Source organism: Cavia porcellus, unplaced genomic scaffold, assembly GCF_034190915.1.
Source record: "Cavia porcellus strain 051 isolate PalLab524CR breed Dunkin Hartley unplaced genomic scaffold, mCavPor4.1 scaffold_2, whole genome shotgun sequence".
In the NCBI taxonomy this organism is placed as follows: domain Eukaryota; kingdom Metazoa; phylum Chordata; class Mammalia; order Rodentia; family Caviidae; genus Cavia; species Cavia porcellus.
In genome coordinates, this window is record NW_026947485.1 from 118,135,399 (window position 1) to 118,160,819 (window position 25,421).

The window sequence follows — 25,421 nt, forward strand, 5'->3', positions numbered from 1 at the left end:
CGGTGCACCCCTGCAATTCCAGGTACTCAGGAGGCTGGGGCAGGAAGATCTCAAGTTCAGGGTCAGTCTAGAGAATTCAGTGAGACTCTGTCTCAAAATCATTTTTAAAAAATGGGATGGATTTCAGTACAAGGCTCTAGGTTCAATTCGCACCACCACAAATAATAAAAATAGTAATGTTTCACGAAGTTAGGAGAAGAGGGAGCCATGCTACAAGTAGACAAAAAGACTTGAGTAATGTCTGGTGTTTTACTGAACAGTTGAGCAACGACAGTTAACAAATATTACAGATTTCAAAACACCCAGCATGGAGGGCTCCATGGACTGCCCATGGGCTGAGTGTGCTGGTTTTCCTGACCTGACCCTCACAGAGCTTTGCAGCCAGCCCAGAACAGACGCACAGCGTCACGTACCAGTTAAAAATAAAAACAAAACAGACAAAAACAGTCGACAGACTTAGAAAACCAAGGCAGGGCTGCTGAAGGAGGAGGGAGAAAAGAAAACTCAACAGGCACCAGGCATGGCGGTGCCTACCTGTAATCTCAGCACTCCGGGAGGCTGAGGCAGGAGGATCTCAAAATGAAGCCTAGACTAAGAAAGCTCGTGACTCCTCCCAGGGTGTGCATCAAAACTTAAGAGTAATTTTTTTTTTTTTTCTTGCTTTGCGATGAGTGTGGTCTTGCCCTCCTGGACTGAAGTCACCTTTCTGCCTCAGTCTTCCAGGTACTTGCGCTGGAGCGGGTGCAGCACTGCTGAGGAGCAGACACTCGGGCCTTCTCCATGCCTTTTGCCTACTCTCCATGTGGGGCAAACACACCCAGCTTCTCCCTGGCTTTGGCACTCCAGCCCCTCAGCACCAGGGGGTTCCACCCCCTGCCCTATCTCCCCGACACACCCTTGGGTGGGGCCAGCTGTCTCTCCTGCTCCCCAGAGGGTAGAACCTAGGAGCCCATTCCTGGGGAGCCCACTGACTTGGACCCTGGCCTCAGCACCTTTCCTGGAGGTGTCATGGAGTTGTAAGGAAATTCAGTCGAGGGCTGGGACCCCCGGCTCCAACCCAAGAGTCCCCACGGTACCAAACTGGCCCACTCAGCCTCTGGGTTACCCATTCTGCACACCCAGGAACATTCCTCAGCTGACCAGTTCTCGGTGACTGGGTGAAGAGTTTCACTACCACGCCTGCAAAATGCTGCCTCAGTCGGCCTGGTGGCACATGCCTGTCTGTAGTCCCAGCACTTGGGATGCTGAGGCAGGAGGATTGCTGCTCAAGTTCGAGGCCAGCCTGGGCTACAGGGTAAAAAGAAAAACAAAACAAAACAATGCCTCTGCTTCAGAGAAAGCCAAGAGGGTCGATGAGTGAAGGGCAGGAACACGATCAGTTCCCCAGCCTGGAGGAAGCCACCAGCCCTCCCAGGCCTGAGCAAGAGAATGGCAAGACATAGCCAAGGGAATTCCACTAAGATCCCAGACGCTGACTCAAGGAGCAGCCCCAGTTCATCAAAACGATGGAGAACCAAACACGAGTCTTCTCCTAAGGTTGCAGGCTGCGTGCGTTTTTCCTGCTTTTGTTTTGACTACAAGGGGTCCACACAGAGGAAACCAAACCGCTATGAGGCAGCGGTGTGCGGTCACCTCACTTCCCACGTGGTCTTTCCAGACCCATTGTGTGACAAAGGCCCAAATGAACTAAGCTTTTCCACAGTGGCTACTTTCCTACAAATCAGCAACTTTAATCTCTCAAAGCAAATTGCAGAAGAAAAGCCAAAAGCAAGAAACTGTTTCCTTTCAAAGCCAAGCAGATGTCCTACATAACCCAACCAAACCACTATTTGAGTCTTACACAACACTGGCTCCCACACTGCATTGTGAATCTGTTAAAATACCATCAATAGCCGGGCATGGTGGTACACACCTCTGATCTCAGCACTCAGGAGGCTGAGGCAGGAGGATTGCAGTGAGTTCAAGGCCAGTCTGAGCTACCTGGTGGGGAAAAAAACCCAAAGAATAACTAAATGAAACTCAAAATGAAATATGACTAAGATGCAAAGCAGGCAATACAGGAAATGTTTTAAAATACATCTAACAAGGGTGACACAGGTTCACTTTTGACTGTTTGGGAAACCCAGTATTGGGGCCGATAGCAGTAGTTTTGATTAGTGCCTCTGTCAACAGACACCACTCCCAACCTCCAATCAACAGCCTAAACTCCAGGCATTGCACAAATCCATAGAGAAAATTCGCTAATAAAAAATGCATGATCATGAGGAATCTGGCCAGTCTCACCACCTTTAAAAAATAGCAAACACAGCCTGGTTAAGGAATTAAAAAGGCCAAAGACCTTGGCAGTGCACACCTGTCATCCTAGCAGCTGGAAGGCTGAGGCAGGAGAACTGCCAAGAGTTTGAGACCAGCCTGGGCTACAGAGAAAGACCCTGTCTCAAAGCACCAGAAAGAGAAATAGAAAAGTAGACAAATAAATCAATAAGGGATAAGAAAGAACTGCATCTTCCAATGGCCACTCCTGCAGACCACTAGGTCTACATGAAGACCTTCTTTTTAGGGTCAAATTATCACGGATGAACGAACAGTCCTCTAAGGCTCTGAAATAAGCACAGGGAGATACAGCTGCAGTAAGCACCGCTCTGCCCCAGGCTTGTGCATCGCAACCCAGCAACCCAGGAAAGTGATCCGAGCCTTTCCCAGCCTGCGGAAGCTCAGCAGGCATGCAGCCCAGCCAGCCCAGAACTCAGGGAGGAAGCTGAGGGCGGGGTCCCGTGAGCCCATCCGCAGTGGAGGAGGGCAGATCGCTGGGTCAGGGGCAGGGGCAGGGGTCAGAGCAGTCCTAGCCACCCATAGAGACAGCCCGGCCACCTGCAGTGACCACTCACATAAGGCTGGCTGCTCAAGGCCAGCAGGTGCGGGCATGGTCAGCAGGGTCAGCAAGCAGGCACACGTTCTCCCCACACTCAAGCAGAAAACACCAGGGTCCCCACAGCAGAGAGGCACAGATGCATCTGCAGAGTGACCACGAGGGTGAAGATCAGCGCAGGAGGGAGCCTATAGCAGCCAGGATGGCCATTTCTCCCCTCGGCTTCCCCATGGGAGTCAGACCTAGGCCCCTGACCGCCTGGCAGAACGGATCTGCACAGGGGCCAGATGTGAAACACAACAGCATGTCCTCTGCCAGGGCGCAGCTCCGTAGCCCAGAGCCCCCAACATGCAGGGCCAGGTTCTGCCCCAAACCATGAAAACCAGGAGCGGAGAGAGCTCAGGAACACCCCAGGCTACTGACCAGAGCATCCCAATGGAAAACACACTTTCACAGCCAGCTGCCTTCCCTGGGAGGTGGCCTTGGCCCCAGACACTGGGGCGCAGGATGCAGCTGTCCCCAAAGCCCTGAAAGCTTGGCCCTTGAGGCCCCGGGCTTTCCCACCACTCTGCACACAGCAGGGGGAGCCCCCCCCCCCAGGGCTTCAGCTGAGTCTGGGGCTGTGTTGAGTCCCGGAAGGGAGGACTCAGTGCCAGGCCACCATTTCCAGCACCAACTCAGGAGCACCTCGCCTGCACATGGGGGCGAGGTGGGCACTGCTGGCCACAGGGCTCCTGTACAGGCCCTGAGAGTAGAGACAGAGGGACCCTGCAGGGGCAGCATCATTATACTGGGCGTTATTGACTTTTTAAATAAGCTTCTTTGTCTTCTTATTGGTTTTTCAGAAAGGTCTCACTGCAGAGTTCAAGTTGGCCTTGAACTCGGAGATTCTCCTGACTCAGCCTGCTATGTGCCACCATACCCAGCTTAAACAAGCCTCCTCGGCCATCCACCTGGATCCAAAGCTGCCATCTGAGGGTACCTGGTCCATGCCCCAGGAGGAGCCACTCCAAGCTACCTCTAAGGAACAACCTTGTGGGCATCAGCGGCTCCACTCAATCCCCACTCGAAGGCCTGGGTCAAGGCAGGATGGCAGGGCGAGAGAAGACTGAGCTAGGCACCTGCTGGCTCTGCCCAAATCCCACATCAGGAGCCTGGAGTAAAAGCTGGACGTGGCAGTTGTAACTTGGCATAACTGACGCTATCTTGTGCCCTGTATTTGACCCAGTGGAGTGAAAAATTATCTAGAGTACAAGTCCCATGAGAAAAGCAGAATGAGCTGTACCCACAGGAGAAAAATTAACCTGCTCAACAAAGAAGCAGGATACAGGTGTCAGCCAAAATTAATGGAAGATTCTAGCTAAATTGTTTCCAGCAGGATGCCTTGCTTTACAGTTTTCTGCTGTAAATGCCCTGTGACCCTTCAGTTCACCACTACTCAGTGAGACTCTGTGAGTGGTCCTGAGCTCAGCTAATAAAATTCCAGTATCAGTTTGGCTTCTCAGATTCCTATGTTGTTCACAAATCCATTTCAGTGGTGCCATGTCATCTCCCCCACTTGGGAGGCTGAGGCGGGAGGATAACAAGTTCGAACCCAGCTGTGCAACTTAGCAAGACCTCAAAATAAAACACAGGGCTGGGGCTGTAGTGCAGGGGAGAGCAGGACCTGCCCAGCACGCAAGAGACCCCAGATCTCACCCGCAGTATGGAGCAAATTAGACAGACAGACAGACAGACACTGGGCCAGTGTCTTCAGCGCAGCTTCCAGCAGCCCCCAGCTGCCTGCCCAGGCCAGCTCAGGACTGTCAGAGAGGCTCCTATCAGCCAGCAGCCACAGATAGGGGCAGGCCTTGGGCTTGCTCTGACCCTGTGCGGCCAATCTGGCCTCTCCTTCCAAGCCGTGCCACAGTGCTTACCAGTGAAGCACCATGAGTGACACAGGGGTCATTCAGAGTATGCAGGCCGCTGGGTGCCCCATGGCCCAACCCCACCTCAAAGAGGGGTCTCAGGAGTGGGCACCTTTTCTTTCAGGGTCTTGGGGCTGCTCTCTTCTGACACCAAAGACAGGGACCGAGAGTTACACCGCATCTTTCCCAAGGACCTAAGAGCCAATCTTTGAAGTCATCAACAAGCAGAGGGCTCCAAGGAACACACACACACCCCAGTTTCAGGCAGACCCACCAGCACACACGCGCGCCTGCCCGGGGACAGGGCCCCGGGGACCCAGGGACCGACCTCGCACCACCATCCTCTTCCCAGGCACAAGCTGAGGTCCACCATGCTCATGCCTCCCTAAAGACTCAGTGTCCACTGAATAAAACCCGCTCTCAACACCTGGACCCTGGGCAGTTCTTGGTGGCGCACGGGCCTTTGTGAGTGGGCACCACAGGCCCTGTCAGAGGAGGTCGGCCGCTTTCCTCACACACTGGGAATACAAAATGCTTCAACACTAAGTTACCATTGGTTGCCTTAGGGTGAGAGCTAGGAAACATGATTTCATAACTCAAATAGTTTCACACATCTCCCACATATTTCCCTACGTCTCCACTTGACAGCTGATACGAAGGTTTTTACATTACTAAGCTGCTAATCGGTTTTCAGTTTCTGGTTTTAGGTTTTTCTTCTTTTTCTTTGAGACAGAGTCTTGATACACAGTTCAGGCTGGCCTTGAACTCACTCTGTAGCTCAGGATGGTCTCAAACTCACAGCAATCCTCTTGCCTCAGCCTCTGAGTGCTGGGATTACAGGCATGGCCACATGACTACCAGCCTCTGGTGGCCTCACTATTCTCATCCTTGTAGTCAGGAGAGCAGTGAGGAGCAGCACCCTAACACGAAGGTTGCCTCTGGCCAGGAGCCCACAGCAGGAGGGCCTGGCTTGTCCTTCGAAGGCAGCTGCCTTACCTCTCTATCTCAGATGTCTGGCCTGTAAGAGGCCATCGGGAGATCCCACCTCCCTAGGGCCAACGATGGCTCCGTGGACAGCCAGCACCTGGGCGCCCAAGTCTGGCTGTCCCCATTACCCCTCCCCAAGCCTGGTTCTCGCCAGCATCAGCCCCACCCCACCCATCACTCTCCTGACCCCTGAGCTGCACCCTTCACCCCTGAGCTGGAAGAAGTATGCTCACTTTCTTAAGGCAGCTGAGGCCGGCTCCAAGGTGAGAAGTTACGGTGGAAAAGTCTAGAGGAGCAGAGCAGTTCATGGTTTGGCCACAGGGAAGAAAAAGCAAGGCAGGAGCCCAGGGGAGAGACAGGTCCTTCTGGTCACACCCCCAGGGGCCGCCCTCTGACCAGCTCCACCTCCCAAATCTGCTACAGCCACGCCCTCCATTCCCTCTGGGAAAAAAACTTTGCCTCTGAGTGCAGGAGACCCCCCAAGGGCTCATGTCCACACTTATCCAAAACCCATTCAGCACATCTCCAAGAGGCATCAGAGGCTTAGCTCCAGGGCTGCTAAAAAGCCCAAAGCCAAAGCCTCCCCTGTAGCTGTGAGCCCTGTAAAAATGAAAGGAAGCATTGCTAATGCACAAGGCCACGGGGTAAATGTTCCCACTCCAAAGGGAGCAACAGGGGCTGGAAGCCAGTGGGACCCAAGCAAGACCCAAACTCAGCCGGCAAACACTGAGTCCTGAAGCTACATGTCCAGCACCTGGGGCAAGTGAGGATGAGATGTGAGCACACAGGGTTCCAGCGGCCCTGCCCCTATGGCCCTGCTTGCAGTGGCCCCCATGCCCCTCTCAGAACAGGCCCTCTGCCTGCAGCCGTCCTCAGCAGACATTCCATGTCCCAGGCTTTTCCTGAGGTCTCCACTGCACTTTCAGCTACATCCACAGCTCCACACCCTGTACGGACTCCAAGGCCTTCTGAAACCCCCTGAAGTCCCCTGAGCCCACAACTCTCACATCCCACATACCTGTAAACTCAGCACCATGTGGAGCAATAGTCAGCCCCATTACACCACGGCTTCAGAAGCATCTGGGTCCCTGGATGGCTTAGCTTCAGGAAACCTTCCCAGCTGGCCCTTAGTGAACTAGGTTCCGGGGCTCTCAAAGCAAAGTCTTTTACACCCTTGAACCAGCAAAGGTAGGGTCTTGCTGACTTCTGCTGTAGCCATGAGGCATCTTTCCTACTGTCCTGATGTAAAGTACATGGTTTATTTTTAAACATCCTTTTGGCAACAAAGTTCTTTTGGGCCAGAATTTTGCAGGAGCTTCCTAGAAAATTTTTTCAAATGATTCAATTTGCTCTTTTCACTGTAAACTCACTAAAAGCTGGAGTAGTAGCTACGCTACAGTGTGAATGTTGAGCTCCCTTGATATTTCCTCTGCCAGATTACTCAGGCCTGCACTCTTGATTTGTCTCCCACAAAGTCTTAGGAGATTCATAAAACACAGCCAAATTTCCTGCCAGAGGATCACACAGATAGTTTTGAGTCCAACTGTCAGTGGAGTCCTTGTTTCCAGCTGAAATCTTCTTAGCCTGGTTCTTACCATCCGCATGTCTATCAGCATTCCTGACTCCTGAGCTTGGACCAGAGACTCCCATCAAGCCGAGCTTACAGCATTGTAGGGCTTCTGTACCCAGCATCGCCAAAACAACTCCGAACCTTTCCAAACTCCTCCTCTGAGTCTCCAAAGTATCTAAACCTCACTGCCAGGTAAAGTGATAGCAACAACTCCACACTTTTTGGCCCTAAAATCTTAAGTCGCTTTCTTGTCACTGAGACAAATACCCAACACCTACAATTTAAAGGACGAGAGGCTTATTTTGGCTTAGATTATCAGGCTATAGCTGGCTAGCTCCAAGGCAGGAAGGGAAAGTAGATGGGCCCAGGTGGAGGAAAGGCACTCACCTCTGGGGCAGGAGACAGACCCTTCCAGGTCAGAGCCCTGCGGCCCACTCAAAGACAAGCTGTCCTCCTAACAAGTCAGCCAGAGCATCCCAACACTCAATCACCTTCCAAAGGCCCCGCCCACGAGTGCATGGGGCTCTCGGAGGACACCTTGACGAAAACCATCACAGCTCTAGATGTTGTAAGTATCTCATCTCACTCTGACAATCCTGACTCCTTCACACACCCTGCCATTCCTAGCTAGGTGGTGAGTTAAAACGAGGAAGCTCAGTGTTTCCTGCTGTTCCCAGGGGCCACCACAATGCTCTGCATCCAGCGGGCACAGGAAAAACACTTCCCTGTGAGCTCTGCCTCCATCAACATCCATTAGCCAATAGCCTACACTGGGTCTAAGTGAGCATCAGCATCCATTCTAGACCAAGTGACTGGAGACCTCCTGACTGGGCCAAGCTTCATCCCCAGGAAGAACGATCACAGCCACGCCTGCTGAGGGGCAATGGGGGAGTAGAGGGTCAGTGACTTGCCCATGGCACACCAGCTTTCACACTGACCTCTTGGCTCACGACTCCGTCTGGACTTCTCCCCAGCCTGGGGCTTGCTGCCTTGGGCTACTCTCTGCTGGGACAACTGCACATCTGAGACAAGGTCATTTATAAGAAGAACCTTGCCTCAAGTTCCAGAGGCTCAGATGCCTGAGATTGGCCCTGGCACCCACACTAGGCACTACTGAGGGCCTCTCTGCTGCATCACAGCACAGCCAGGGCATTGGGCAGCCAGCCAGCACTGGCCAATTTTATACCAAAGCCACTCCAAGAAGATTCCCAAATCAGCAGATCCCTCCTGGCCCCACTCCCTCCCCCAGGTCCCACCACCAAACACCGTCAGAAAAATCAGGCCATTAAGTTTCCAGCACATGCGATCCAGAGGAGCACTTGCTGTCTTCACTCAGTTTTTGTTGTTGTTGTTGTGGTTGTCTTGAGACAGGGTCTCCGTGTATTTCAGGCTGGCCCTGAACTCACTACGTAGCCCACAGTGACCTCAAACTCGTGGCCATCTTCATGCCTCAGCCTCTTGCAGTCCTGGAATTTCAGGCTTGCTCCACCATGTCCAGCTATCTTCACTCCTTTCTAACCTGTATACAAAGCCCATGGAAAACCGTGGGTTTTCCTGGCCAAATGTCCACCCGCCACGAGCTTCCACCTCACTGCTTCTCTTCCGTTGCTCACGGTTGCTCTTCCTCTCTCCACAGAAGCCCAGGGCACCCTATGTATCCATAGCCACACTGAAGCCCAGAAGTCACCCGTTTCAGGCTCCATCAGAAAGGGCCTGGTCAGGTACAGCAGCAGCTCTTCCTTTTCTGCCTCCCCTCTCAGCTGACACCACCCCATCTTCACTGCACCCAGGGTGCACATCCCAGGGTCAAACACAGCTCACCCTGCTCAAAATCCTGCCCTGGCTCCTCACTGCAGCCAGAGTAAACCCAAACTCCAGCAAAGGCTGGACGACTGCTCAGAGCAATCAACAGGCAGGACAGGATGAAGTTGTAGCCTGGACTCCCAGCAGCTCTTCGAGTTGTTTTTTGGGGAGAGTTTTCTGGTTTTGGCTTTTGGAGACAGGGTCTCACTATGTAGTTTAGACTTGAACTCACTACGTAGCTCAGGTATAAGGTTAACACCTTCATACAGGGCTGTCCATGCCTACCAAATGGCTCTGATCTGAACCGTTCCCACAGGACTGAACCACTGGTGGTGCACGAATGACTGCCCTGCTGGTACATGGTTGGTATCAGCCACCCAAGGGGAGAGTCACGCGTGTACCATGGAGTGTGAGCCATCAGGAACGCATTAAACCAGCCAGAGTCCACTGATCAACTGAGCTGGAGTGCATTTCACCCTGGGTAATTTCATTCCTTATCTCAATCCTGCATTCTCCACCCCAGAACACTCTTGCCAATCCTCTCCCCTCCCCTGAAACCACGATGCATGGGTTAGTGTGGCCTCCAGCACAGCCTGCTCGGCAGGCAGCGTGCCCGCCTCTCCCACGCCAAGCCTTCCCTGTGTGAATGTGCACCAGCTGACTCAGTAAAATCCCCAGCCTCCTCTCTCTGGGCGAAGGCTTTGTGAGTCCTGTGTACTCCTCACAGTCTGCCAGCAACCCAGCTCTTTCGACTCCTCCACCTCAGGCTGTGCTGAGAGGCTCTGCACCCTCAGGTGGTGGCCCCGGACCTTCAGGGACCAGCTCAGCCCAGGGGGACTCCTCCTGGCCCCCTCCACTGGCGCCTGCGTGATCAGTCTCCATGCCGAGGCATCTTTTCTGCCTCCTCCACACCCTTGTGGCCACAGCTGTTCACCACCCAGGATCTGGGAATTGCAATTGTTTACACACTCATGAACCCCCACCCCTGTGCACATGCACATACCACACACACACACAGCCCACGGAGGAGCAGATGCTTGTCTAGCTTTCTGCTATGCATCCCCCAGGGTCTGGCACACAGTAGGTGCCTGAACAAACAAGAACAAAGCCGGCAGCCCTGGCTTCTGTGGGTGCTGCAAGGTTTTTTTGGTTTTTTGCAGAGTTGGGGACCGAGCCCAGGATGGAGGCAGGGGAGCAAATGCTCCCCTCAGCATCCCCACAGTGTTCCACCAAAGCTCAGCCACCCCTCAGCAGGCAACCACATGGAGACAGCAGCACAGAAGAAAAGCAGAAGCTAACTTTCCTGTGATGAGTGGCCAAAATCTGGTTCTTCCCAAAGTCCAGAGAAGGGGGATTTTAGAAATACACCATTAAATCCTGGCAAAGCGTCGAACATACCGGCACCAGCAATTCTCTTACAAAACCCATTAGGCACTGTATTACCTTTCTGAGCATGAGATGAGGCATGCAGTGTCACTGAAAGAGACTCTAGGGACTGAAGGGTCAGACATCCCTAACTAGGTACAAAATGCACAGCATCCAGTTGGAGAGATAGGATCTCAAAGGGTCCAGCTCACAGCACTTACCTGGAACACAGGAGTTGTGGCTCTAATCCCCAGCACCACACACACACAAAGAAAAGCAGACTTGCAGTTTTCCAGAAACTTTCCTGTTCCGTCTTGCACCAAAAGCTCTGGGTAGCAGGTGAGGGAGGTTCCCTCGTTCTACCTCCCTCTGAGCCTGGCTCAGAAAAAACCTCATTTCTACCTCAAGCCCCAAAGCCTCAATTTCCTCCCCTCTGAAAAGACCAGCTTGAAGACATGAAAGCATAGAATCTGACCTCGAAACCGAGATAACTCCACAAGGCCACCCGTGCAGAACGTGGGTCACCAGCTGCTATGACCGCAGCTTGACTTCGGCACCGTGCCCTAGCCAGCCAGGCCATCCATCAGCCCAAAGCAAACAGCAGCAACCCTGCACCTGAAAGTCCACCACTCATGGTCAGGTTCGTTCCGCAAACACATCTTTCAAGAGCTGCACGGAAGTCCTGATCACCCACAGATATGGAAAAGCAGCCCCACACCCAGACAGCTTGATCTACCACTGCTCCCTAATTCTCCACACCGGAAGCAAATGCCTTCAGACGTGGACAGGCGAGATTAAAACTCTTTTTTTTTTTTTGTCTTTTTCCTTTACAGCGCATGTTTTAAAAATGCTTTAATTACAGTGAAAGACACTGAATCTCCTTTCAACACACTCATCCCATCCTGACAGCTACTGTTCACACCAGCGCCGGAGTTCTCTTTCCTGAGTGCCTTGGGCCCTGCTGTCCTGACTGCCTCCTTAATAACAAAAATAACAAAATATTGACCTTTCATGGTTATTCTGGCTTTGACGAAGAGCAAGAGATGGGGTGGTGACAGGTCCAGTGAATAAGGTAGATGAGGATAGTGTCAGGGTTTTATGAGCGGCTTCTCCCTACGGGTGGCGCTGGGCAGCAGGAGTCACCGTATTTTTAATCACACCTCGAAGAGACACTCAGGAAGGAGGACTCCCGCGCTACCGCAGAGGAGCCAGAACCTTGGGACGCGCACCTAGGAAGGGAAGGGGAGGATTTCGAGAGGGTCGGTGGTATCATGTGTCCCTCTGATAACTGTTCGCCCTTTCTGATCTCACGTCCCACCCGGTTCGGATCCGGTTCGAGTAGTCCAGGTGGAGAGAGCCGGGAGACTCAGCGTTGGCCACTGTCCGGAGCTCCCGCCACATTGGACCGGGCGAAACGGACTGGACGAATCGGAGTGGCCGCGAGTCTAAGCTTGAACCTGCCGGGTCTGCAGGTCCGATTCGGAGCCCTCGGGACAAGAGCCTGAGCCTGGCTCGGGGGAGCCCAGCACCCTGCCCGGCCGCGCCCGGCTCTGCCCGGGCACGGGACGCCACGCGGCTGCCCCGGGCGGATCAGGCGGGCGGCGACGGCCCGGACTCGGCTTACCGCGCCCTCCGCCCACAGCGCCCGCGCTCGCTCACCTGGCCAGCGCAGCACTCGGCAGACATCGCGGCGGCCCCGGCCCACCGGCCTGGCCTCCAGCACCCGCGCTCCGCCCGCCCCACAGCCGCCGCCGCCGCCGCCGCGCAGCCCCGCGGGGAGCCGTGGGCGGCGGGCAAAACAACGCGCAGGCCCCGCCCCGGGCCGGCCACGCCCCAGGCCTGCGCTGCTCCGCCCAGGCAGGCCACACCCCCAGGCTTTGGTCACGCCCCCCACATGACACGCCCTCCCCAGAACGCCCGCAGCGCAGGCTCCGCCCCGCGCCCGTGGCCCCGATTCAAAAGGGTTCTTTGGCTTCACTGCGGCCGCCGGGGGCGCCCTGCCGCTCTCCCCCTTTCCCCGCCCTCCGTCCCGCGGTCCCCGCCCGTGTGCTGAGCGCAGTCTCCCGGGCCTGCTGCCTGGCTCTCATTTTGCTTTCTGGTTTATTTGCGGGTTCACGACACGTGGGCGCGTGGAGTCCGAGCCCGAATCTGCGCGCGCGGCCGGGGAGGCCTTTGTCTGCAGCAAGGTCTCGGCCCACGCGATGCACGAGGCCGGGAGCCCCGTGGGTGTCGGCGTCTCCTTCTATCCCGGGGGGCTTCAGTCCCCACCTGCGTAGGGTCCCTGTGCCCTTCCGGAAAACTGCGACCCAGGAAGGTGGTAATCTTGCACAGGAGACCCTGGATGAGGGGCGGAGAGAGGATCCAGCGTCGTTTGCCGAGCGCGTGACTCAGCGCCCGGTGGTGACGCGAGAGCCCGCGCTGAGGCCTGGGCGCCCTGCCCAGCAGCTGAGAGCTACTCAGCCGGCCTACGGACTGGAAGTGGGGTGCACTTGGGAATCAAGCCCCAGCACCTCCAACCCACCCTCCCAAAAAAGCCCAAAAATCTGCAGGCCAACGCCCCAAAGCCATCAGGTGCATGCCAACGCCTCCAGACACCAGCTGCAGCTCAGTAGTCTCTACCCACTCTCACACCTGGCTTAGGCCAGGCAGAGACCAAGGGTGGGCCGAAGCTCTGACCCTGTCACTGGATAGGTCCAAGGACGCTTCTGAAACCGGGAAGGAGCCTGCTCTCGCCTGACACAATAAAAATCTGCTGGCTCGCAGGCTTCCTTCACAGAGAAAGAATTTTCCATATCCCTCAATAAGAACATAAGAGGTCTATTGTGCCGGACTATTTATTTATTTATTTATTCTCATTTTCTTCTTCCCTGGGAGCTGGGCTGAAAGGGGTCCCAGTTGTCCAGATAATTGAAATGGGTGATATCAGCTGAATGCTGGTCAGAGGATCACCAGGGTGGAAGCTCTCTATTGTGCAGAAATTTAAAAGAACACCTAAGAGAGAGAGGACCGCCTTATTTCTTGGGCCTGGGAACCTTTATGTTTCTTGTGGGGGCGGAAACCCCAGGAGAAGGCGCCTCACCCTCCCGTAGATGCGCGTTTTACAGATAGGAGTCCAGTTTATGTGTTTGTTTTTAAAAGAGGATAATCTAAGCATTCTTTGAATTTTCTCAACCTGTTCCCCTTTCTTAGAATCAAGCTCCTGTGCCCTAGTTTTTTGAGGGATTTTGTTTTAACTTACTAATTCCGAATATGCAACTAAAATGTGAAAAGAGCCATGCCAGATTGAAAGCTCCAGATCTGAAATTATGTGATGAACCATAATCAAGTATAAATGTTTATTAGAGCGATCATGAGAGATGGGCACGCATGCGTTCCACCCTAGAAGGGTTCTTTAGAGACACCGAGCAGACCACGAGTCTCGAGTTCCCGTGCACAGCAGCCGCTACAGAAGCGAGCCCTGCCTGGGTCATCAGCACACCCAGCGTTCCCGGCACTTTTGGGTGTTTAGGGTCTGGGTCCTGGGGTGACCTCCACCGAGTCCTGCAAACCGCAGCCTTCTGACAGACAATTGCGTTCTGTAGTGGGTGTCCCTGTCTCCTTTCCACCCATCTTTACCCTTCTGTCTCCCCTGCGCCCCTGCTCCTGCCTGGCTCTAGCCCCGACGGTCAGGCGCTGGCGGAGCAGAGGTCTCTGTACAGACCGAGAGGTGTCCCCTGCGCTGCCCTCCGCCTGTGGCTAGGTGTCCCTTTGTTACTGGTACAAACAAACCCGAGGCAGGTCTGTCAGTCAAACAAAGGGAAAAATAAAAATAAAAACTTCCTGTGAGTCTCTCCACCCTTTGTGTGTGGTCGGTTAGCAGGGTATCGATCGGTAAAGCTCGCGGGCTACGCAGACCCATGGCAGCTTCGTTTTATTCTGAATCCTCTGCAGGCTTTCTGGAGGAGACACAGTTTTCCCACCGTAGACAGCGGGATGGTATGGCTCCTTTGCTAGGATTCCTTGGGAGCAGGGCCGCAACAGCTCTATTTTAGTAAGGCTGCAACACTTGGCAGAACATATGAAGTATTTTCCCACAAAAATTTTCTTAAATTAAAAAAAAATTCTTAAATTAACTGAATTAGCTCCTTTTATGCAATATAATTACATATGTACATGTGACATGATAACTACCTTATAATTTGTGGGATTTTTTTTTTTCATTTTGAATTTGAAGTTTTTTTGTTGGTAGAGGTCAGTGGTGATTTTAAAAACACTACTCATAGCCAGGCATGGGAACAGAGCCTGTAATCCCAGCACTCAGGAGGCTGAGACAGTAGAATTACTTCATATTTGAGGCTATCCTGGACTAAATAGAGTTTAAGTCCTGCCTGAACTGTGTGGTGAGAACTTGTCTTAAAAATAAATACACCACTCACTAAAGCAGCTGTATGCATACAGTATTAAACAAAAAGAGTGTAATAATAGACACCCCTTGTTTGTACCACCTTTAATACATTTAGAAAACTTCATTACAAAGTTTATTTCCAGCTCAAGGATGGATTAAATGCAGCCAGGCACAGTGGCTCACTGTAATCCTAGCTACTCAGGAGGCAGATGCAGGAGAATGACAAATCTGAAGTCAGTCTGTCTCAGAATATTAAAAAATAAAATAAAAAGGCTGAGGCTGTAGCTCCGCTCTCCCAGGGTTCAATCTCTTGTACCTAGAACCAAAAACAAAAGGAAGAGAAAATTTTCAGCAACTTTGAGAAAAGCCTACTTGTGCATTCTGTTCTTGATTTTCTATTACTCCATGCACAATGTTTTAAATCTTATTAGAAAACATAAAGTGAAAAGTAACATCACCTTTCTCCATACTTGCCTTTTAGCTCCTTTCAAAGAGGGAACCACTTTCAGAATGGTAGTTATTCCCCACTTACGTCTCTATATTCTCATGGTGGTCTTTCTTCTGCGGTTGTTTCCTGTCCACTGGCCCATTGCGCAGTGTCTTTTATGTTCCCTTTGAGCTGAGCTCTTTTTTAATTAATTAAATTTTTGGTACATTTTAAGTTTACATAATGATCACCAGGGAATTTGTACCTATACATAATGTATCTTGATTTTTTTTCCCCAATTCCCTCCCCTCCCTTTAACCCTCCTTCCTGATTTATGAAAGCTTTGTTTTCATTTTTTCCTTCTATTCTGTTTAGAACTAAGGGAAAAGAGAAAAGCTGAACTCGTAATCCACTAAGCAGCACCCTCTGGCATTTTTCAATCAAGTTATATCTTTTCAAAAACTAATATGGCAAGTCAAAATTATTTACCACATAGCCACTAATATGTGAGGATAGCATTCCATTTCCCTTTCGTTTTCCTCAGGTTCTTTGTCTTTTTTTTTTTTTTTTTTTTTTTTTTGTCTTTTTCTTTTTTATCGGTACCGGGGATCGAACTCACGACCCGCTGCTTGCAAGGCAGGCACTTATGCCGCTGAGCTAAATCCCCAGCCCTTTGTCTTGTCACCTTTGTGTTTGCCAGTCCCACCTACCTTCTGTGAAGTGTATTCTACTCTAAGAAAGTGCAGGGCATGCTCCTGAGAATGTCCCTGTGGTTAAGAGTTATGACCCTGCAAATAGAGCATCTACCTTTGCATTGCCACTGTTAGGCCTGTGATCCTAGTCATTGTCTTGTAGTACAGTGACTGAATTTCTTGTATGTAGCATATTGCTGCTTCTTGATCCACTCTGCCAGTTTTTGTCTTTTGGTTGGTGAATTGAGACCCTTCACATTATGGCTGGAACTGATATGCATTGACTTATACTTGTCCTGTTATTTTCCTGTTGTTGGCTCTCCCTTTTTTGCCCCTTCCTTCTACTTGTTTGTCTTCCCTGCTGGATTCCTTCTGTTGGGGCTCATGGAGCTGTAGTCCTTATTATTTCTTTCTAGAATGTTCTTCAGAACAGTTTGGAGCACTGGTTTGGTGTCATGAATTTCCTCAGGTGTTGGGTGTCATGGGAGTATCTTATTTCTCCATGAATTTTTTTCTCTTTTTTTATTTTAAAGAGAAAAAGATACAAAATTTCAAAACAAAATTGTAGGAGAGTAACATAGTATATTGTGTATTCTTATCTTCACAGTAGTTGCTTATATTACAATATATAAGCATAAAAATTGATCAAATAATATAGGCACAAACCTTCCTTTCAATATACTAATAGCATGGTTGTATACTAAACTAATACACTAATAGTATACTATCTGTTAGTATATTATCTATAGTATATTAGTATACAATATACTAATAAGTAGTTGTATAACTATCTTGACTATTCTTTTTGTATGTGTATATATGTATTTTTTCCTTTTCCCTTTCATCTTTTCTCCCTTTCCCCATCCCAGTTTCTCTTTCCGTTTGAACATTTTCTTCCCATTTCACATCTATTATACATTTTGGATCTTATTTATTTTTCATCTTCTTACACTAGGGAGACAACACAATGTTTACACAAGCAAGTCTGACTTATTTCACTTATCAGTGTGGTCTCAAGTTGCATGCATTTCCCTACAAAAGACTCAAGCTTATTCTCTGTTAGAGCATAGTACTCCAGTATACAAAAGTACCACGTCTTTTTTATCCATTCCTCAGTTGCTGAGCATTTGGGTTGTTTCCAAGATTTAGCTTTTACAAATTGTGCTCCTATAAATCTCCATCCATTTTGAAAGATAATTTTGCAGAGTACATCTATCTGGGTTGGAGGTGGTTTTTTTTAAGACCTTGAAATACTTCACTTCAAATTCTTCTTGACTTAAAGGTCTGCTGAGACTCTCATGGGCTTTTCTTTATGGGTGATTTGTTTTTTTCTCTAATAGCTTGAATATTTTCTTCTTGTGCTGAATTTCTCAGTCCTTGACTATTTTGTGCCTTGTTGTGGCATTTTTCTGATCATGGCTAATTGGGGCTCTATATTTATCACTTGTGTGTATGTCAAATTCTTTTCATATAGTTGAAAAGTTTTCTGTTAACTTCTGTTAACAGGTTTTTACATTCTTTGTGCATCTTCTGATTTTTCAAATTCCAAGTAATTTTATATATTCTTCTTCTTCTTGGCATTGTCTAGCAGCTGTTGGATTGATTTTTCATGGCTCCTTATTACTTGTAAGGAATCTTCATTTGGTGATCACCAAACACAGCCCTGTTTCTGAATCTGACATTCTGTCTTCGCACTGGTTGATTATGCTGTGTGTGCTTTCAACAGAAAACTTTAATGTAGGTATCTGTCTGTCTGTGTTTTATCATGTCTAGCTTTTTCTCATGTTGGCCATTCATGGCTTCCCTAAAGTCCTCTGGTTTTTTTTAATCTGTATACTCTAGGCACACTGATCATTTCCTGCCTTGTGGTCATCATCTCTTTAGCTACCTGTGTGATTATTTCCGACTTGTTTTCAGCTAGATATTTATTTTTTTATCTTCATACTTCCACTGTTGCCATTTCATAAAATTTAGATGGAAGGACCAAGGACCAAGGATTTAGCTCAGTGGCACAAACACCTGCCTGGCAAGCACAAGGCAAGCTTTGATCTCTAGTTCAAACAAAATAAGACAGAAAGAAGGCTTTCCATTTCATCCACCTCAAAGCTCTGTGGGCTTGCTGTAGGCAAGCTGAGTGTTTTAGATTGCATGTTGCTTCTGTATTTTCTCAATTTCTATTTTTTTGTTGTTGTTGTTGTTTATTGGTTTTCTTTGTTAAGACTTTTAAGTCGCTTAAGGTACGTAACTTTTACTAGTATGGAGACCTCTTTAGGTAATAACTACTTTTCAGAGCTGTCTTGTAGTACAGCTGGGTTTGGCTTTCAAGTCTGTCCCAGGATCCTGCTTATTAGGGATGAGCAGTTGCAGCCTGTTTGACCCAGCACTCAGTTCTTTGGTTTGGGACTGTGGTATTGTCTTGCCCCAAGACAATACAGGTACTGGTGTACAAATAGGATCAGTCGATCACGACAGCTATGTCACCTTGCCTAACTTAGTCCAATCAACAATATGTGCTTTGTTACTTCTGCTCTTACCACTTCAGAGAGGCCAGGTAGGTGGCTTTCAAGTTGTTCCACATTGCCACCCTGAGTTTGCCTTTGAGAGACGTTAATGAAGCAGAGGCTAAGTACAGGGCACTAAGGCTGAGCCAAGGAGATTGTTTCTTTTGGGAAGTGAAACTAATAAACCCCTGGCCAAACTCATCAAAAGAAAGAGAAGTCTCAAATTAATGAAGTTAGAGACCAAACAAGCAAAATACAATAAATACCACTGCAATCCAGAGGATTAGTAGAAACTGTTTTGAAAACTTACACTTCAGCACTCAGGAGGCTGAGCCAAGAGGATCACTGCAAGTTTGAGGACAGTTTGGAATCCATGGTGAGTTCAAGGCCAGCCTGAACTATGTGGTGATACCATCTCAAAAAAAAAAAAAGCCAAAAATAAAATTTAAAAATCCTTATACTTCAGTAAATTTGAGACTGTAGAAGCAATGGATAAATTTCTAGACATACAGAACCTAACAAACTTGAACAAAGAAAAAAAAATTTTTTTTTTTGTACCAGAGATTGAATTCACAACCTCACACTTGCCAGGCAGGCACTTACACCACTGAGCTAAATCCCCGACCCCTAACAAAGAAAGTATTTAAAAAATGTAAACATGTCTATAACAAGCAGTGAGACTGAAATAGTAGTAAAACTCTCCTAAATAAAAAGAGGTCAGGACCCGATGGATTTGCTGCTGAATTTTGTCAAACCTTAAATGAATTAACACTAGCGTGGCTTCCAAATTCAGTCTATAAATCCAGAATTACCCTGATAGTAAAACTTCATAAGAACACAATGAGAGAGACAGAGACAGACATAGAGACAGAGAAATCAAGACAGAGAGAGAGAAAGAGAGAGAGAGAGAGAAGAGAGAGAGAGAGAGAGAGAGAGAGAGAGAGAGAGAGAGAGAGAGAGAGAGAAATTCTTCCTTTTCCCTTTTGCCACCGCTACTTTGTTTGGCGAGTCCTTCGAGTATAGACAGCACAGAGGGAAATACACTTCCACCACTCTGGGGAATACAAATCAAGCCTTAATGAAGAAGGCAGAGAATTGTACAAAGGTTTTCAGCCCTGCTCAACCCTTCTGGGATCAAATTAATTTCAGTTTTTAAAAAATCTTAGGTGAGAAGGCTCAACTCAAATCACTGGAGGGAAAATATAGCCCCATCTCTAAATTCCATCAGGTTTTGCATTAATCCCTCATGTTGAGAAAGCTCAGAAGAAAGTGGAGTGAGGCTTTGCCTCTTTGCTTTAAACACGCACAATGGCTTTGCACTAGATTCTTTTTTTTTTTTTTAATTTAAGGAGAAAAAGAAAATAGGAAAAGGGTACAAGTTATAACAGAATTTCAGAAAACAAACAGTAGGAAATCACTAGTTAATAGATTGCATATTGTTATCTTAGAAATAGTTGTTCAAGTTACAAAATTAAAGCATATAGAGTAGACTTTCAAACACTGAGACTGGAAACAGTTTTGTTCAATGATCCAACAAAACTCAGTAATATAGTTATCTACCTTATACACTTAAATATATATGCAGTTATATTCTTTAGAGCACTTTCTTTTCCTTTCTTTTGTACAATGACAATTACACATTTTGGGTTTTATTACTCCCACAGTTCTTATTGCTTTTTTTGAAGAAAGTAAAACCAAATGTGCCATAACAGAACAGAGTCAGTCAAATCAAAAGGATGGACATAATAGATAATGTAAAAACAAAATACCAGGTGATCAACAATGGTTACCATACTGCCTCTTGCTATCTTAAAGAGTGCCTATATTGTCAGTTATAATAAAATTGAACAAAACAGTAAAGAATAAAACCAAAACATTGGAGACATTACAGGACTTTAAAAGAAGATAATACTCAACCGGAATGGGCATCATAGTGAATCTTATTGTCTTCACAGTTGTTGCCTATACTTTCAAACTTGGTACTATCAAGCAAAGCAGAATAGAGGAAAATCAGTCAAAGCAAGATGGTAAAGGCTATACAGGGTTTCAAATCAAGTTAATAGGAAATCAAAGTGGGTTACTATAATGTATCCTGCTTTTTTTTATTTTTCCCTTAATTAAAAAAGATAAAAATAAAAAGTAAATAATTTTTAAAAAAGGAGATTGAGATAAAAGAGGGCATAATAACAAAACAGTGCAGGTCAAAGCATAACCATTTAAGCAAAATAGTGTTTCACCACAAGATATTCTGACATGAAAGTAGTTACCATAGTGTCTCTTTCCTTGAAATCTTTGAGTATAACTTCGTATACTGTAGCACCAAACATATCAAGACAATGTAAAACCATTCAAGAGAATGACAGTATTACAGGGTATCTAGAACCAACTATCAGAAAATGAACAATGGTTTCTGTATAATCTCATCTATAAAACTTTTTGCTTATATTATCACATATAATAAAATCCAATAAGATACAACCTGTTAAGACCAATGGAGACAGAAGAATAAAAGCTTGATGGGACTTCAAAGCAAGATGATACTAAATCAGCACTAGCTATTATGATGTCTTGTTTTCTCCAAAATTTGCACTAGATTCTATTACTTCCTTTAGTTAGTTAGTTTGCACTGCTGTGTCCTGGTCCATCTCCCATAGCAGAGACCCCCAAGTGAAAGGAGGCGAGGTGTATTTAAGCTCTGGGTTTCAGTCCCTGGTGGGTGCTTGGGGCAGAAAGTCACAGCAGGGGGCAGGCCTGGGCAGGCCTGGTGGAGGAAGGGTGCCCAGCCCATGCAGCCAGGAGTCAGAGAGGGGAGCAGCCTTTAGGGTCACTCCCCAGGGACCCCTGTAGCCAGGCCCCCCCTTTTGACAGGGACAGCAACAGTGCGGGCAGCTACTGAGTCTGGGGTGGGCAAAGCACCCCCGCCTCTCGACTGGCACACAGGGCACAGCTCTGTCTAACCGGTGAGACTTGGGGCTAGAACCCACAGCCTCGCACAGGCCGGGAAAGGGCACTGCCACCATTGACAGAGCTATGACCCAGCCCTGAGCAGAAGTTCAAAGCCTCCCTTGTTTCCTCCCACTTAGATATAGTTGGGCAAATCAGGCAAATAACCCCTGCAGTCATTCTTCAACTGTGTTACAACATTTTAAAACCTTTTCCAGTTCACTTCTTCCTCTGCGTACCAGGAAAGCCACTCTGGATTCTCTGGCTGTAGAAATCAATCCTAGAAGGGTCCGAATCCCATTTCAGAAGTGCTGGGGTGGCTGAAGAGGTGGAGACAGAGGAGCAGCTCACACAGCAGCTGGCTAAGCCATAAAGACAGGAGGAAACGGGGAAATCAGAGACAAGTCGCGTGAGGTGTTCCACCTCAGCATCCCGGTTAAACTCAGACTCCTCTCCTCCCAGACCCATCGCCCCACCCCGTCATACGTGCTTACCTGGTTTCTGGCATCACAATTTATAGTGGCCAAATCAGAACAACAGCCCAGGGGCCCAGCAACTGATGAACAGATGGAGAAGACACGGTATTTACATCCAGTGGAGCACCTCTCTGCTATAAAGAAGCCTACACTTGAGTCATTTGTAGGTAAATGGATATGCCTTGAGACCATGGTGTAAAGTGAAATAAATCACACACTGGAGTTTAAACACAGCATTGTTTCTCTGGTGTGTGAAACACAAAGAGCAAATGAGGAGCTAAGCGGAGGAGAGATGTGGGGAAGTAGGAAGGACGCATTCAGATGGGAAGGAAGGGAAAGGCTTTTTAAAAGTAGAAAAAAAAAAAAAAAAAGAAGTGGAAACAAAGGTTTGTAAGTGGGTAACAGTAGTAACACATCACTACTGCTAATGATTAAAACAACAGGCTCTTCCCAAACTGCTCAGCTCCCTATGGCCTGGGATCACACGTGTTGTTTCTTAAATTATTTTTCAGTGATTGTTTTCCATGCCAAGTCACTACTATTTTTTTTAGCTCTGGGGATCAAACTCATAACCTTGCACTTGCCAGGAAGGCGCTTGTGCTGCTGAGCTAAATCCCTGGCCCACAACCTAATTTTTGAGCTTCTAACTTAGAATATGTTAAAACAACTGCGACTACAGGTGTATGCCACCACACCCAGCCCAAAACATTTCTCTCTTTCCTTTCCTTCTTTGCTTGCTGTACCCTTGCTAGGCAAGTGTTCTACTGCTGAGCTACATTTCCAACTCCATTAAAAAAAAAAAAAAAAAAAAAAAAAAAAAAAACCTTCGGCATGCAGGATCTTAACCTTAACCAAAGTATTGAGGACTGGATGTAGAATGCCAACAGACAGGCGGGTGTCCCAAGCTTCAGCCAGTGGCAAGAAAGGGAGGCCACATCACCGGGTTCTGTGGCACCAATGGGCAGGAAGGGCTTTGGCAATGCTTTGTGACTTTTCACTGGTCGGGGACAGAAGAGTCCTTGGCAGGACCTGCTAGGCAGCCTGAGCCAGGGCGAAGGGGACAGGAGGCCTGGATGGGCAAAGGCAAGACACCGGTTTCCATGGCAACAGGGGACTCCTTTGAGAATCCAGGAAGGGCAGTTAGGGTGAGGGAGGAGGAATGAAGGGGCCCAGGACACCCAGAGATGTGGGCGCTGCAGCGGGCACACCTGGGGAAGAGCCCTGATGGGAAAGTGCACATCAGGGGTCTCTGATGCGCATGCCTGCCTCTGTTCTTGCAAACTCCTTACCTCCAAGTGTCCCCTCTTGGAGCACACAAAACACTCCATGTTTCTTCGGAATGAAGACAGGGATTCTCTTCATCTTCCCATCCCTCTGTCACTCAGGATGGCATCATGCCTGAGGGTCGATGCAGGAGCATTGAGGGCCGAGCTCTCTGAGGGGCTGGGGTCCTCTTGCCTGCAGCCATCCTCTCTGCAGCGCCCTCCCCTCCATGGCTGGAGACAGCTGCAGCCTCCTTCCGTGCCTCACTTTCCTTCCAAGAACTTCCGAACCAGGCAAAGTCCGCACTAGAGAGGACCTTAGACATGCGGCTCAGGGAAAGGGAAATGCCTGAGAAGTCCCTCAAAGCACGAGAAACCCTTCCAGCCACCTCCCGCTGGCCAGGGCACATGGTGCAGGGCCCCTGCCGGTGAAGGTAGGGAGCCCCGGGCCCAGCTGAGAAGTGATCCCCTTGCCTGAGCCAAAAGAAAATCGCACTCTGGAGGCCAGAAAGCAGGGCTTTTCATCCAGACTCTAACCAGAGCAGTGGCTACACAGGGCAGAAAGCCCCCGGTGGCGAAGCTGTGTTTTTATTCCCATCGCCCATCCCAAGTCCATCCCAAGCTATCTAGTTCACCCACGCCTGCTATTTCCCGTGGAATTTCTCTCTGTAGTTATTTTCAGCCTTAGGGCTCCCAGGATTCAGGAAGACTTGCTGGTAGTTATCTCTCACCCCAGAGCCTGTGTCTGGGGGCAGCGTTTGCACAGCTTGCGTGTCCTTGTCTGCTAGTCTAAGAAGAAGGGCTGATTAGAACAGTTTATGGAACACGGACAGACTAAAAACACGTTCACCTCTCCTCCAAGTACAAACTGGTTTCGTTTTCAAAGACATCTTTTCCCCTCCTTCCACTCAATACAAGGTAGAGAGACTGGAGCTTCAGACTCAGCACTGAGGGGGAAATCCTCCTGCAGTGTCCCTCTGAGATGAGCTCAAGCTTCTCTGACCTCTTGCTGTTACTGAATTCCTGCGTTTCCTTGTCTTTTTTTTTTTTTTTTTGGCCAGCTCAGCAATAGTCTCGTTAAAAAAAAAAAAAAAAAAAAAAAAAAAGAAATGCTCATTCCAACATATGCAGAAGCCAATCAACCGAAGGAGAAATTCACTCTGATATTTTTTGAAGTTTATTTGATAGAACCTCAGGGATACCTAATCTGCATCTGACAAAAACTATCTCGGGGGAAATCAAAACAAAGAAAATTTCCATGAGTGATTCTGCAAGGCCTTTTTAACCCTGGCGAATCAGACAAGACCAGCCCGGAAAGAGGAAACCGAAGGTCACTCCCTCTGTAAACACAGGTGGCCTTACAACTGGACTTTTCAGTTAAGGAGCCCATATTTGTACCTTAAAAAAAAAAAATTGTTTAGAAACAATAGAAAAACTCTGGGTAAAATACAGGCAAATCCAATTTGAAACCTATTTTTAAAAGAACAAGGTTTCAAAATAGCTCAATTATTTTTTGTTCTGCTTTTAAATAATATAAATAAATAAAATTCTGTTGCCTGTAATTGAGGCTTTCAACAGATGCTGTTGGTTACATTTTGTATGAAAGAGTACTTAAGGACCAATCCTTCCCACCGTCTCCCTCCACCCTGCAGCTGTGACTTCCTGTTCCATAAGATGGGCAGCTGTGTCCACAGCCTATGGCATTTGTTCTCCCAGGCTCCCTTTTCTTTCAAGCTGAGCTGCCAATTGCTCTGTCTTGCTTCTGTGCCCTCCTGTGCCCGCACCCCGCCCCCCATTTCTGAAGACCAGACACCTCAGCCACATGTGTCCAACCAGAACCTTCCCTTTGTTCTGATACCCAGCTCTGTGGGTGTGAGTTCAGTGGACTGGGTAGTCCTGGAACTAAATCCTCCTTTATCTCTACTGGTCTCTCTGATCACTTGGATTCTGCAGTAATATTTGTTACTTTCTCTTTTGCCAGCGGAAACAAAACTCCTGACACCTGAAATTTAAAGGGGGCAACGTTTATTTTGGTTCACATTTAAGACATTTCCATCCTACTATCATAGGCAGCTAAACTAGATAGAAATTAATAGGCAGTCAGAGTGGACCGGGCCCTCCAGGGAGGGAGTCAGCACCAGGGTGCGAACGTGTTACAAGGCCACCCCTTTCCTGCAGGCTGAATGGAGGCTTGAGGGTACAATGTGATACGTACTACCCTTTTAGGATTTCCCA

At 48.6% G+C, this 25,421-nt stretch overlaps 1 protein-coding gene and 1 long non-coding RNA gene across 4 annotated transcripts in view; both read right to left on the minus strand.

Annotated features, from left to right (window-relative positions):
* Positions 1-12,322, minus strand: part of Serinc5 (serine incorporator 5) — a 67,328-nt gene extending 55,006 nt beyond the window's left edge. Inside the window, exon 1 of one of the 2 annotated variants that reach the window (XM_013143471.3) lies at positions 12,161-12,322. In XM_013143471.3, coding sequence (XP_012998925.1) covers positions 12,161-12,187 — 27 coding nt within the window. In that variant the 5' untranslated portion in view covers positions 12,188-12,322. Of the gene's footprint in view, positions 1-10,976; positions 11,197-12,160 lie in introns of those variants that run through there. The other variant, XM_063245264.1, reaches the window with a different exon arrangement.
* Positions 12,323-14,972: 2,650 nt separating this feature from the next.
* On the minus strand, positions 14,973-25,062 carry LOC134475271 (uncharacterized). Of its 2 annotated transcripts, XR_010046386.1 has the most exons (6): positions 23,214-25,062; positions 21,943-22,004; positions 21,688-21,810; positions 20,423-20,487; positions 18,816-18,920; positions 14,973-15,201 (listed from the first exon to the last, which is right to left on the minus strand). It is a non-coding gene; the product is annotated as an uncharacterized LOC134475271 (long non-coding RNA). The 2 variants fall into 2 exon arrangements; XR_010046385.1 differs by having other exon boundaries at positions 18,816-21,810.
* Between the last annotated feature and the right edge of the window lie 359 nt (positions 25,063-25,421).